The sequence below is a fragment of the Scomber japonicus genome, chromosome 11, assembly GCF_027409825.1.
Source record: "Scomber japonicus isolate fScoJap1 chromosome 11, fScoJap1.pri, whole genome shotgun sequence".
Taxonomy (NCBI): Eukaryota; Metazoa; Chordata; class Actinopteri; order Scombriformes; family Scombridae; genus Scomber; species Scomber japonicus.
Genome location: NC_070588.1, coordinates 23,746,809 through 23,759,371, shown reverse-complemented (window position 1 = coordinate 23,759,371; position 12,563 = coordinate 23,746,809). Strand labels below are relative to the sequence as shown.

Below are 12,563 nucleotides of genomic sequence, written 5' to 3'. Positions count from 1 at the left end.
AAAAACTAAGATCCAACTTTGCGTTAGATATTCATGAACTGTAATATTTTTGTTGACATATTGATGCCACAGGACAAATATTCTCTTGTGCAATGAAATGATTGTTTGAAGTTTACAGTCGTCCCAGAAGAGAGGGGGAAACTTTCACATTTAGAGTTTAGATGAGTAAAATTAGCCGAGCTCACTCATCCTCTCTGGGGGTTAAACCCATAGCATTTTAATGTCTCTGTGAGCTTTCATCTAGCACCACGCACAGGGAAAAAAAGTTTGTATTTGCCTTCATAAATAGTACAATTGGTAAATAAAATGAATTAAATACGGTAAAACATCATTGTTCATTTGCACTGTCACTGACTGAAGTTATGTTGCATAAGGGGTAACCAGGGTAACCAGGCAGTTAAGCTGGCAAAAATGCATCAGATCCATGAACACGCAACAACTAAGTAAGGCACTGCTCTAGAGTAATTGTCCTGCTTGTCAGATAAGTGGATTATTAAACGATATTTGACAACAGTTGTTTGGGTCAACTGAACGGTTCAGGATAAATTCAGGTACCATTACACCCCTACTGGGTAAAAAACAGAGAGGGATTTTGGCCACAGTGTCTGATCGTCTCAGTTTATTCTTCCTGTCTGTGCCTCTCTCTGTACCTCCCTCTCACTTCTCTCTCTCTCTCTCTCTCTCTCTCTCTCCCCCTCCTTCCCCCTGGAGGTGTAAACATATTAATGACATTCATTTAGTGTCGATTCTCTTTAATGTTTCCTCCAGGCTGAAGTTTCATTATGCCTTCTGATAGCATCCAGTCTGTTACAGTCCAGAGCCTTTCACTTCCTATTCATTTGCATCATATCGGTCTGATTGTGCGCCTGTGATTATTTCTTCATTACCTTTTTATGCGTTACTCTATTTTATCTTTATACAGACCGCAGAATGCATTAAACGTCTTCTTGCTTTGAAGATAGCATCGTTAAAGTGTTTGTGCGTTGTTTATGCCGTCAGAGAATTGAACAAATCACTCAGCTGCAACATGAACTGACAGACTAGAAGTGGCGCTCTAATCTAATAACTGAGGAAACGTGAGTATGATCTCCATCACAGGCTGGTGACTCAGTGGAGTACACTGGCCTGGTGTAAAGCTGCTTAGTGAAATTTCCTCTTTTGTGTTTCCTGACTTGACTGACAGACTGACAGACAGATGTGTGTGTGTTTGTGTGTGTGTGTGTGTCTGAGCAGGCCTGTCCTCACCACAGGTTGGCCCGTCGAGGGGGGTTTTCAGTGTGAGAGCGATGCTACCAACTAGCGTGCGTCATAAAGCCGGTGACATTTACGGAATGAGACGCAAGGTGATTGATGCACAATGGAGTCAGGGGAAGGAGCGCAGCCTCGCAAATCACCTTTTTACTACGGCAACACACACACACACACACACAAAGATGCAGATAGATGGCACACAATACCAGGCCCCCTATCTTTTTGATGCTGTTGTAAATTCCCACTGGTTACCCTGACATGAAACGCAGCAAACGCTCCCCTCTCTCTCTCTCTGTCTCTGTCTCTGTCTGTCTCTGTCTCACTGCCAAGCCTTTTCCCACATTCCCTCACATGTTGAGTTATTGTATCAACAAATGAAGGTCCCGGGTTGAGGCAGCTCCTCCCAACCTGCGAGGTCGGCTGAAGTGCAGAGAGCAAAGGTCAGGAGTTTGTCAAGTGTTCATTAAGTGCTTAATGCCGTGAACTAAGAGAGTAAAGGTCAGGCATGTTTACCTTTCACACCGCTCAACTGTCTTAGCTTTACCCTCTTATCTCTTAGTTAACACACATTTTTAACAGACTTCAACTCAGGGCTGCTGCTGCTGCTGCTGCTGCAATCCACACAAAGACACACACACACACACACACACACACACACTCGCGCCAAATTAACCCTGATAAATCACGCACATGTCATAACATTATATTCTTCTTATTCACTCTTTTCTTCTCTCACTACTGTACATTTTCTGCGGAAGAAACGAGGAAAAGGATTAGCGAACGAGAGATGATCAGGAACGGGACAAAAAGCACCTTATTACTGTTACCAAAGCTGACAGCAATTAGCGAGGAAGTGGCCACATCACAATGAATTAATTATAGTCTACAGCGGCGCTTCTTCGTGACTCGCCCCACTTAAGGCTCCATAGGCTCGTCAGCTTTTGTTTTACATTAAAGATGAAACGCATCTATCGTGGTTTCGTACACACATGTCTCATCTTCTTGAGATCAAGCCATGTTTGTCAAAAGCCTTTTAACCGTCTAATATCTCCCATGTGTAATGATGAGCATTTATAACACAGTAATCTACACTATAACTGTACTGTATAGTGCAGCAGAGTTATTAACAGTCTTATCTGAATGCTTGCTGAAGGCGTGGTTGTGAGTCTGTTGCAAAGGTTAAAGAGTTTAAATATAAAGAGACCAAAACAATGATTTACACTTTTAATTGATGAATGCACGGCACATATGAGAAATTATAAAAGATAATCAACATGTTGTGACCTTAAGCAACCCATTTTGGTGTAATTACAAGACGATAATGGGATAATAAATCATAACCCAGAGAAAAAAAACCTGCTAAATCTTGATATAAAAAGAAACAGATTTTTTAGGTAACCTCCATCAACCCGGCTTCTGTAATTTAGGGAGAAGTAGGGTTACTTTTATTAAAGTTGTTGCGATATTCTCCAAAATACTAACATCTGTATAAGGAAGGAATAGAAAGAGGCGAGTTTCCCCAATGGGACTTCACCATTCTTCACTTTCTTCTCTCTTCCTGTCCATGTTTCTCCTCTTCTTCTTCTTCTTCTTCTCTCTGTCTCCCCTCCACCTCTTTCCTTTTTCTCTCACCCTCTTCCTGTTATTTTAGCGAAGGGTGGCTAAAGTGCGGGAATCATCAGAACGGCCCGAGCGCGCAGCTGACTTTCTATTCAGAGCTGTAATGGCTGACGCTGTGTGCAGCTGAGCTCCATTCAAAGGCAGAAACGCTCCTCCATGTACAGTCGATTTCTGCCAAGACGCCCAGTTCCGCCACTCGAGCCGTCTGCAGTTCAAAGCAGTACCCCCAACCCCCCCCCCCCCTCCCCATCATGCTCTCCCTCAGTCTGCCTTCCTTTACCTTCTTTTTACTGGCACATTTCTAAAGTTAATCTTTTCTACTTTGCAGTGTTGTAAGACTGATGATGTGTATGTGGGGAGATGGTTGCTGTGTATAGGGAGCTCATCTCCACAGCGTCTCCATACACACATACATATGTATATATAATATGTAATTATTACAGCAAATATTTCAGTTCACCACAGCCCTTAGTTTTCCAAATTACAACAATTCATCAGGACATTACGAGGAATTCATGGACCTGCAAAATAATGTTTTAATTAGAAGTTTCCCAGACAGAACTAAGTAATTTGGCACAAATTATAGGTTGACAATACAGTTGGTACACTTTCAATTAAGTCATTCTTTTTCTACTTCATGAAGACAATTTTTGCCTTTATTAGATAGTCAAAAGTGCAAAGTGACAAAGAAATAATTTAGGTCTTTTCATACAAATGTGCTGGCTTTGCTTGACTTGGTTCAGCCCAGTACAGCAAGGATTAGATATTGCAACTCCATTACAACACAGCTACCTGCCTACCTGGTGTGTCTTTAACTATCAATGTGCTTGTCTTGAGTTGAACAGAGGGGCTGTACACATCATGGCTTTAACATGAAGCAGCAGCAGCAGGAAATGTTTCTATCAGTAGTAACTAAACAGCTCTGACACGGCTGAAAACGATCAGGAAACAGTAGAATAAAGCAGATATCTGAAAGTACAAACAGAAGCACTGGAGACAAACAATCTCTGGTCTCCAGCGTGGACATGACAGACATGTCTGGCAATATATCCTGAGGGGGGAGAAGCAGGGAGAAGTGAGGTCATCATAGGTTGGCAGTAGTTGGCGAGATTTCATCACAACCCGCTTGGAGGTGCAACAGGTGTGTCTGACTCCAGAGATGGTTCATCTCTGACATGACTCAGCATAACTCAGTGTGTTTAAACTAGTAATCAAACCACCGACACTGTGGTTTGACTCGGCGCAACCAAAAACCCTGTTGGATAGAGAAAAAGGTTTAACCTGAAACAAAGGTTTTTATAGCCAGAGTCAAAGTAAAAACCAGCAGCATGTAGAGGTCAGAATAAATAGTCGACTATTTGTCTCTTATAATTAGGGGCTCTTCATCTATATGAACACTATTCTTCAGCTTAGTTTTAGTAAAAACCACGCCAACAAGGGATGTATGTCTGATTTGTATTCAGCCTATTTAAGAGCATGATCTGTGTCTTAGTCTGTGTTACCTCATGCTGTTGAGTATGAGGTGGATGCATAAGTGAACGTAATGATGGATGTTCCTGGTTAATGTGGAATTTACCATCTCACTGAGTGTGAGTAACCCGGCTAATCGCACTCAGAAGCAGCCTCAAAGAAATGAAATGCCCATCATGTGCTGCTGATGATGATGATGATGATGAATAAGGGAAACCACACAATGTTTCTGCTGACTTAACTGGTGATCCAGAAGCCTGTGTGTATGTGTGTGTGCACGAGCGTGCATGTGTTGGGGACCACTGGAGAGGGCCGCATGCATGTGTACAGCACAGAAAAACTGTACTCAGCAACATTGCTCTGTGTTTATTTCAGTCTAGGTTTGATCTATGTTTAAACTGCATGTGTGTGCCGGGGAGTGTGTGTTTGTGCGTGCGTGTGTGTTTGTGTTTGTGTGTCTCCTCATTGGGCACGGTGCCGTCCTACCTCACCCTTCTGACGCTAAGCAGCTTTAGCTTGATCACCATCTGTTCAACCAGTCTGTGTTTGTGCACAAAGAATGCTTCACACTCCTCACCCACTCACACATGCACGCACACACACACACACACACACAAACACACACACTCACACGCACATGCACACACACACAGAGCATCCCTGCCTGTGTTCAGACCCCAGCCAGGCAGTATCTGCTGCAGCCAGGGGTGGTGTTTTTGTTGTTGTGAAATGGGTGCTTTCTCATTACCGCCGAGGTTGTGCTGAGTATAATTTGCTGTGGGACGGGAAATTCACAGAAGGCTGCAGGTAGCGTCTGTGTCTGCGGCGTGTGGGTTGTTGCGTCTCTTTCTCTCTCTCTCCCCGTTAGTTAAAAGATGATCCGCGGGTGAACCCGGATAACTGCTGCGTTTCCCCAGTTCACCCACAGGACAGAGACAGAGGGTGAAAGAGATGAAAAGCCCCACTAACACAGAGAGCTGAGAGAGTAATACACTCTCACTGCGACATAATTGTTTCAGTCACAGTGCTTTTTGAATCTGCATGTGTGCTTCAAGTATATCTGGATAACAGCACTGAAGCAACATCCTCTTAAATTTCTGTTAAGAGAGATAATAAGAGAAGTCTTCTCAAGATGCACCAAACGTTCTTAACCACCACACAGTTGTGCTGAATGATAAATCCCACTTAATCTTATCTTAAATTGGAGGCATGTGGCTGATAGTTTGTAATTAGCATAGGTAACACAGCCCTGAACACTATATAAAGGCTGGTGTTGTGGCACATGTCCAGAAAAAAAAAAGCCAGCAAGAAGAAGAACTTTAGTAGTAATGAAACTGATGTACTGTTAAATGAACTTAAACTTATTATAGTCCTAATTGGGATTAATTGACCAATAGTATTTCTTTAGCTAATGAATTGAATAATGTAGTTATTATAATGACTGAAACATAATCTAACTTTGATTATATGATATTGAGTGATCTCGACCACTTTAAAGAATCTTTTCTTACCTAAAAGAAGAGCAAAAATAAACGCTGGTGAATCCCAGAAATCCATGGGTACTAACAGAATAAGAACAAATTGTAACTATGAATGAAAAAAAGAGGGCATTTGTTCATATTTTGGCTTCTTGCATGAGGCCCAGTGAGTATCAAAACTGTCAAGTAGCAAAAGATTGCATTGAATGTCTGCTCAGATCCATAACATTCATTAATCATCATTCTTCATTCTTGTTTCATTCTTCCTGATTTTTTTTTTTTTTTTTCCATTTTAGCCAAGGCCAAGTTCTGTTCAGGCTGCAGGTGTTAACAAAACATTTAATATTTGACTTTGGATTCTTCTGTAAAGAAAAAAAAAATGAAGTGCAGCTGTGTTGTATTTTCTACCATTACTGGAAACCTTTCACCCTGGTAGATTGTGTAGAGTTAAATAACCCAAATTACTTTTCCTGCATTCTTCATCACGATGAAGTAGGTGCATTCATACATTTTTCTCCCCCTTTCATTACCAGAATCTTCTTTTTTTGTTGTTGTGGAAGTCATTGCATTTTGTAGTGAACCTTGAATTAAGTGTAATGGCTGCGAAAACTGATGAAAAATCAGTGTCCTTTATGGCTCGCCAGCCTGTGTGATTGGAAATGATGAACTTGTTTTGTGCGCCGTCAAATATCATGTAGTGTGAAATCTCAGTGAGGTGTTGATTGAAATAAATAGATTCTCAGTATCAGGTATAAAAATAGTGAAGTATATTTTCAAGTATTAAAATACTTCAAATGTTTCCCTGCCTTATGCCTGTCCTGTGTTGAGGACCGCACACACACACACACACACGCACACACACACACACACACACACACACACACACACACACATCTTTATGATTATCTGTTGGCTTAATAATCCCGATCAATAAAGCTTATTCTCCATGTCCACAAATAGCTTAATGATAGCTAAGCAGGGGGCTAAAAGTGTGCTTCCCCACCTATTAATGCAATGCAGCAATACAGTATCTACATGCTGACCTGTGCAGAGTGTTTCCCAGTGCATGCTGGGAAAGGTTACAGGAGTAAACAGGTTCCTGAAGAGAGAGATGGATGAGATTATGTGCTCGCCGCTGGCAAAGTGTTTGCCTGCATGTCCGTTCTTATACATGATCCATTGCTTCATTTATCTGTATCTTCAGAAGCCCCCCCCCACTCCCCCTTACACATGATACCATAGTGCGAACAGGTCAGTCCGAGCCCACAACCCCGGTGCTGTGAGTGCATTCATTGCCAGGAGCTTGATTTAGCTGCTATCTTGTTGTTGTACAGCTCTGTAACCCCCGACCTGCCGGCTTATTAATTCTAACCCACAGCCCTCTGAGTGGTAGACCTCTGTTTATCCCATCGACTGAATGGGGATGATACACTCTCTCCACAGGAGGGATGATTCAGTGTGTGAACCTCAGCAGCAAGAACAAAAGTGCAGCCCGGGCTTCTCTGCGTGCACTGTTACGCCACTACACACAGCTGATGTGCAGGAAACAAGCATAGCCCACGCTCAGCCTCTTTGTACTGTGTGTTCCTCTTTTTTTATGCCGCTCGGGTCGGGAGTTTAACATAACTTTGATGCATCAAGTAGTAAGAGGAAGAGCTGTAGTAAGTGTAACATGGAGGGGTAGTAGTATTTTGACTTTATTTACTTTCAGCCAGGGATGTGAGGCCATTCAGAATGATCTCTCAGCCAAAACTCACTAACTTTGTTGTTGTTTTGTGAAAGGTTTGATCTCATACCACTGTGATACAACCTCCAGTTAAGTCATTTTTATAATGTTTAATGTCTTTTTTTGTCCTTCTTGTCTCGTGCAGGGGTCCATTCAGCGTGGTGCGGAGATGCATCAACAGAGACACGGGGCAGCAGTTTGCTGTCAAAATCGTGGATGTGGCTCAGTTCACCTCCAGTCCTGGACTCAGCACGGAGGGTAAGAGATCCTTTTTGTCCCTCTTGTCTGTCTCCACTTGTTCATAAATATGACTAACGATACAAAAGCTGTTTTATTCGTCCTACTGTGCAACGGTGAGGTCAGGCGCTCGCTGTCCTTGTTTATGTGAGTGCAAAGTCTTGTTTTAAAGTGACTTTCCTCTTTCAGCAGATGAATGTTTGAGCTTCACTGTGCCGAATGACGTATGTGAAGAGTTTGTTTTCACATTCTTTGCTGAAAGAGGAAAGTCTCTCTGAGCTCATTGATAACCTGATTTTAAGGATGACGGGTCTACGAGCAGGATTGACAACTAGTTTGGAAGCCAGTACTAGTCTAATATGTGTGATGTGTGAAACTTGAAGTCTCCAGTGCACAAGTGTCCTGCTGTTTAAGTCTGAAATGAAAATGTTTTGCATATTCATAGATTCCTGAATATTTAATGAGGGCGAAGGAGTAGATGTCATTTGAAGGATTTCCACACAGTAATTATAAAACCATATCAGACACATATAATTGTTCCTAGCAGAGTCTTTTCACAGGTCTTAACACCTGTCTGGAGGCAATCTTTAAACAAGTCCACTGTGCACACTCACTCTTTTCTTCACTCTCCTGCTTTACCCTCACACAGCTGCTCATATTCACACTGGTGTCACAGTTAAGTCAGTCCTCTGCTGTTGCCTTTGGGCTGTTACACTGAAGCTGTAACCAAGGACACCTAAAAAGTGATTGTTTAGGAGGGAAGTAAACCTTTTTCTTTCTTTCTTTCTTATGTGAAAGTGTTTTTTCATGTACCTTTTAATCCACAGTGAAATGCAAAAACAGTAAGAAAACATGTCTTTGAAAGTAGGGCGTTGTGGTCATCTTTTTGCATGTAAAGCTTTTATTGCCTCCTACCCTCCATCGTCACTTATTTGGCGCCTCGACATAACTCAACACATGGTTTAGTTATTCTCGTTACCCTCGCTTCCCTCTCTTCGGTCTGCAGAAGCTTTCAGCCAGCGTGGGAGCGAGGAATCTTGATTAAATGTTCTTTTCCTCCGAAACCTTGCTATTTTATCATCTCCCCTCTCATAAAACAGAAAAAAAAGGAAAGTCGAGATGAAAAGTTGGCTTGAAGGATCACGGCAAAACTCCCAAATGAAAGTTTTTCATTATAGCTTGTCTAACACTGTCGCGCTACCATTTCTCTTCATTGCCAGTGTTTACGTTCACGTGTGCGCTCGTCCGTGCACGTGTGTGTGCGCGCGCATTTACGTGCACGCGGTGTACAGTACACGGTCATCACCCTCCCAACAGTCATTTATATCCAATCACGTTCACTTCTCCGTGGCACTCAGGAATCCATCAAACCGTGGTCTCCCTCCAGACGCCAGCTGACTGTTCTCATTGTTGATTTGGGGTTTGCTTTTTTTTCCTCCCTATGTTTTTTGTTGCCTGTAGAAAGCAGAGCAGTTTCACTTGAGTGAGCAGCTGTAACACAGCACCACAGTAATCAAGCAGACACACACACACACACACACACACACACACACACACACACACACACACACACACACACACACACACACACACACACACACATATATGCAAACACACTGCACAGAGCTCAGACCAAGGGAAGTGGGTCAAATGGTACGTGTCTTGGCAATGGATTGGCCAGCAGGGGCCTGACACAAAGACACACACACACACACACACACACACACACCAGTCTGTTTCTCTGCAGCCTGTCCGGAGGTCTGTCTGACGAATAGGTCAGCCCTCTGAGGGGATGAAAGAGAAAAGCTGGGCAGAGAATGAGCAAAATTCATCATGTGCCATCGCCTACTCACTTCCCTCCGCCTCTTCCATTCCTCCGTCTGCCTGATTCTTTCCGTCCCTTCCTCCCTCCCTTCTCCTCGTCTCTGTGCTTCTCTCCTCACGGCTCTGCTTTCCATTTCCTCTCACACATGTTTTTCTCACCTTCCTCATCTTTCAATCCCGTTCTTTCGCTGTTTGTGCCGTTTGTGACCGTTCCTAGTGGATTATTCTAACATCTTATCGCGACTGTCTGCAAAAAGCTCTGTCAGGTCTGGCACGTACAGCGGTGCTCACACATTCACACTGTCACACTCTCACAGCTCTGCGTGTGATGGAGTTGTGGTCGCAGGGCCTCCTTTCCACTGCAGGCTCCGACTCCCAGCAGGAGGAACACGGATCACCATAGAGATCGCATATGTTGAAAATCCTCCTCTCCTCTCCACCTCTGCTTTTTTTTTTTCTTCACATCTCTCTTGTTGGCTGCCCCCCCCCCCCCCCCCCACACACACACACACACACTTTCTGCACTAATATTTTTCTAAAGATGCACCACAAGCAAACATGCATATGAGGAATATTATTTCTTATTGTTCATTCATTTCTTTTTATAAATGTTAAAAATATGTCAAGTACCATTTGCTGTTTTAAGCATTTATAAGTAGACAAACATGTTTATAAATGGTTTATAACACATTATAATGTCATTGTTAGCAGGTAAACAGTAAGTCTTTATTTCCATCCATGAGTGGAGGTTGGTGTGTAAACAAATAATGAATGACAATATAGTAAAACACAGTTGTAATAATGTAAAATGTGTCTTCATAGAAGTTATGATTGTTAACTATATAACTAAATTACAGTGTGTTATCACGCATGTATTACATGTTTATATACGCTTATAAATTCAGTATATAAATGTATGATTAAAGCATGGAACAGGAGAAGAAGAATAACCTATGATAGATCCTTATACTTAATATGGATTAGCATATTTGTGCATAATATAAATAGTACACTACATACACTATTCATTTAATAAGCTGGATAAGATATGCCACCTTCTAACCTTCATAAACAGATGCATTTAGTTTGTTTGTGTTGTGTTATTTTTAATGAGAACATTATGTTAGTGCTTGCAGGGCTTTGTGTATGTTTGTTCACTTTCTATTGTTGGAAGTCTCCTGGGACATTATGTGTAGGCTGTTCTTGTTAGCATGAGGTCAGCGTGCTGCGCTGCTAGTCATTTTACACAGTTTATCAGCCAAAATGTTTGATTTATGCGTCTGACGGGTTCCATTAGGGATGAGTCATATAAATAGACAGACGGAAAAATTAAACCATTTGTTTATTTATTGATTGATTCATTCATTATAGCGTTCACAGCTGCGGAGGTCACTCCATATAAAGCATGATGGAGTAAATAAACATGGATCTGTGAGTAAGTATAGATGCCTTAGATTCCCCCAGCAGTTGATTTACTGAACAAAAACATAACACCCCAAAATAATGAGCGTATGCTACCAAAATAAACTGTACAGGCTTTTAAATTGATGACTGCAGATATTTTAATTAGTACAAGTCAAGTTGTTTTCCCCTTTAATTTAACATCGCTACATATTCTGTGATTTTTGTCTAAGAAAAAAAGGTTTCTGTGTAAACCAGAATAAAAGCACAGACTAGAGCACCAGCGCACATCTGCTGCTACAGTCATTAAATCCATTATGTGTATAGATTAGGATATTTAGTGACACTTTTTGTCAGGAAGTCATTGAATGAAATAATTAGGTTTGAATTGTGTGAATTGTTTGAATTGGGCGGCTGTGGCTCAGGAGGTAGAGCGGTCGTCCTTCAATTGGAAGATTGGTGGTTCGATTCCCGGCTCCTCCAGTCCACATGTCGATGTGTCCTTGGGCAAGACACTTAACCCCTAATTGCTCCCGTTGCTGTGCCAACGGTGTATGAATGTGTATGAATGGTTAGATTCCCTCTGATGAGCAGGTTGGCACCCTGCGTGGTAGCCAACTGCCATCAGTGTATGAATGTGTGTGAAAGGGTGAATGACTTGTCATGTAAAGCGCTTTGAGTGGTCGCACAGACTAGAAAGGCGCTATATAAGTACAGTCCATATAAGTACAGTCCATTCCAACACAGAAAGAGCACGACAAAGGAGTAAAGGATGATGTATCAGGACTATTGACACCTGACGTAACATGCCACTGACAATGAACTTTTAGCATTTGAAAAAGAAACTACACAGTGCAGCTTCTTTATGCTTTGTCAGTCTCCATCACAATAATTGTTTGAAATATCTGTAAACAGTGTGTATCTTTTAAAGTTGAGTTTGTTATTTTTCACTTATTTGTTGATATTATCTACAGTCAAAACTCACTTACTTAAAAACGTACTCATTATTTTCATTTTTTATTTAATTGCTGTCAAATAGTTTAGCCCATGAAGTGTTGGAAGACAAATGTAAAAATACCCCATCACACCATCCCAGAGGCTAATGTGATGCCATCAAACGGCTTGTTTTGTCACACCAGCGGTCAAAAACTCAAAGATCTTCAATTCACAATCATAGTAAGTTAACTTGATTAAAAGTTAAGACCTTCTTGAGTTAGTAAAATATCTTTAGTCAAATGATTCAGTTGATCCTAGTCCTAATCTTAAGTCTTCATTAATACAGCTATTATTTTCCTTTTCCCAGTGAAAATACAATCATTCTGTCCTCAACACCCCAACAAATTAGCAAAAAAAAAAAACCCTATGATATTATCTAGGCAAGCTAGAACAGGGTGTTAATGTGCTCTTTTAAATTATTAACAACCTCATCAAAATATTTCCCAATTTATTTTCTGTTGGCTGACCAGAAGATTAATCGACTACTCATTTCAGCTCTATTAAAGAGACTGAATGCTGACTTGAGGTTACTGTATGTAGCAGCAGAAGTATGATGGTAA

General features: G+C 41.6%; 1 protein-coding gene across 3 annotated transcripts in view; it reads left to right on the top strand.

Moving 5' to 3' along the window:
- The window catches only part of caska (calcium/calmodulin-dependent serine protein kinase a), a 129,876-nt gene that overhangs the window by 42,816 nt on the left and 74,497 nt on the right, over nt 1-12,563 (top strand). For all 3 annotated transcript variants that reach the window (XM_053329276.1, XM_053329277.1, XM_053329278.1), the window contains exon 2: nt 7,691-7,803. In XM_053329276.1, the coding sequence (XP_053185251.1) occupies nt 7,691-7,803 (113 nt within the window). The remainder of the gene's footprint in view (nt 1-7,690; nt 7,804-12,563) is intronic.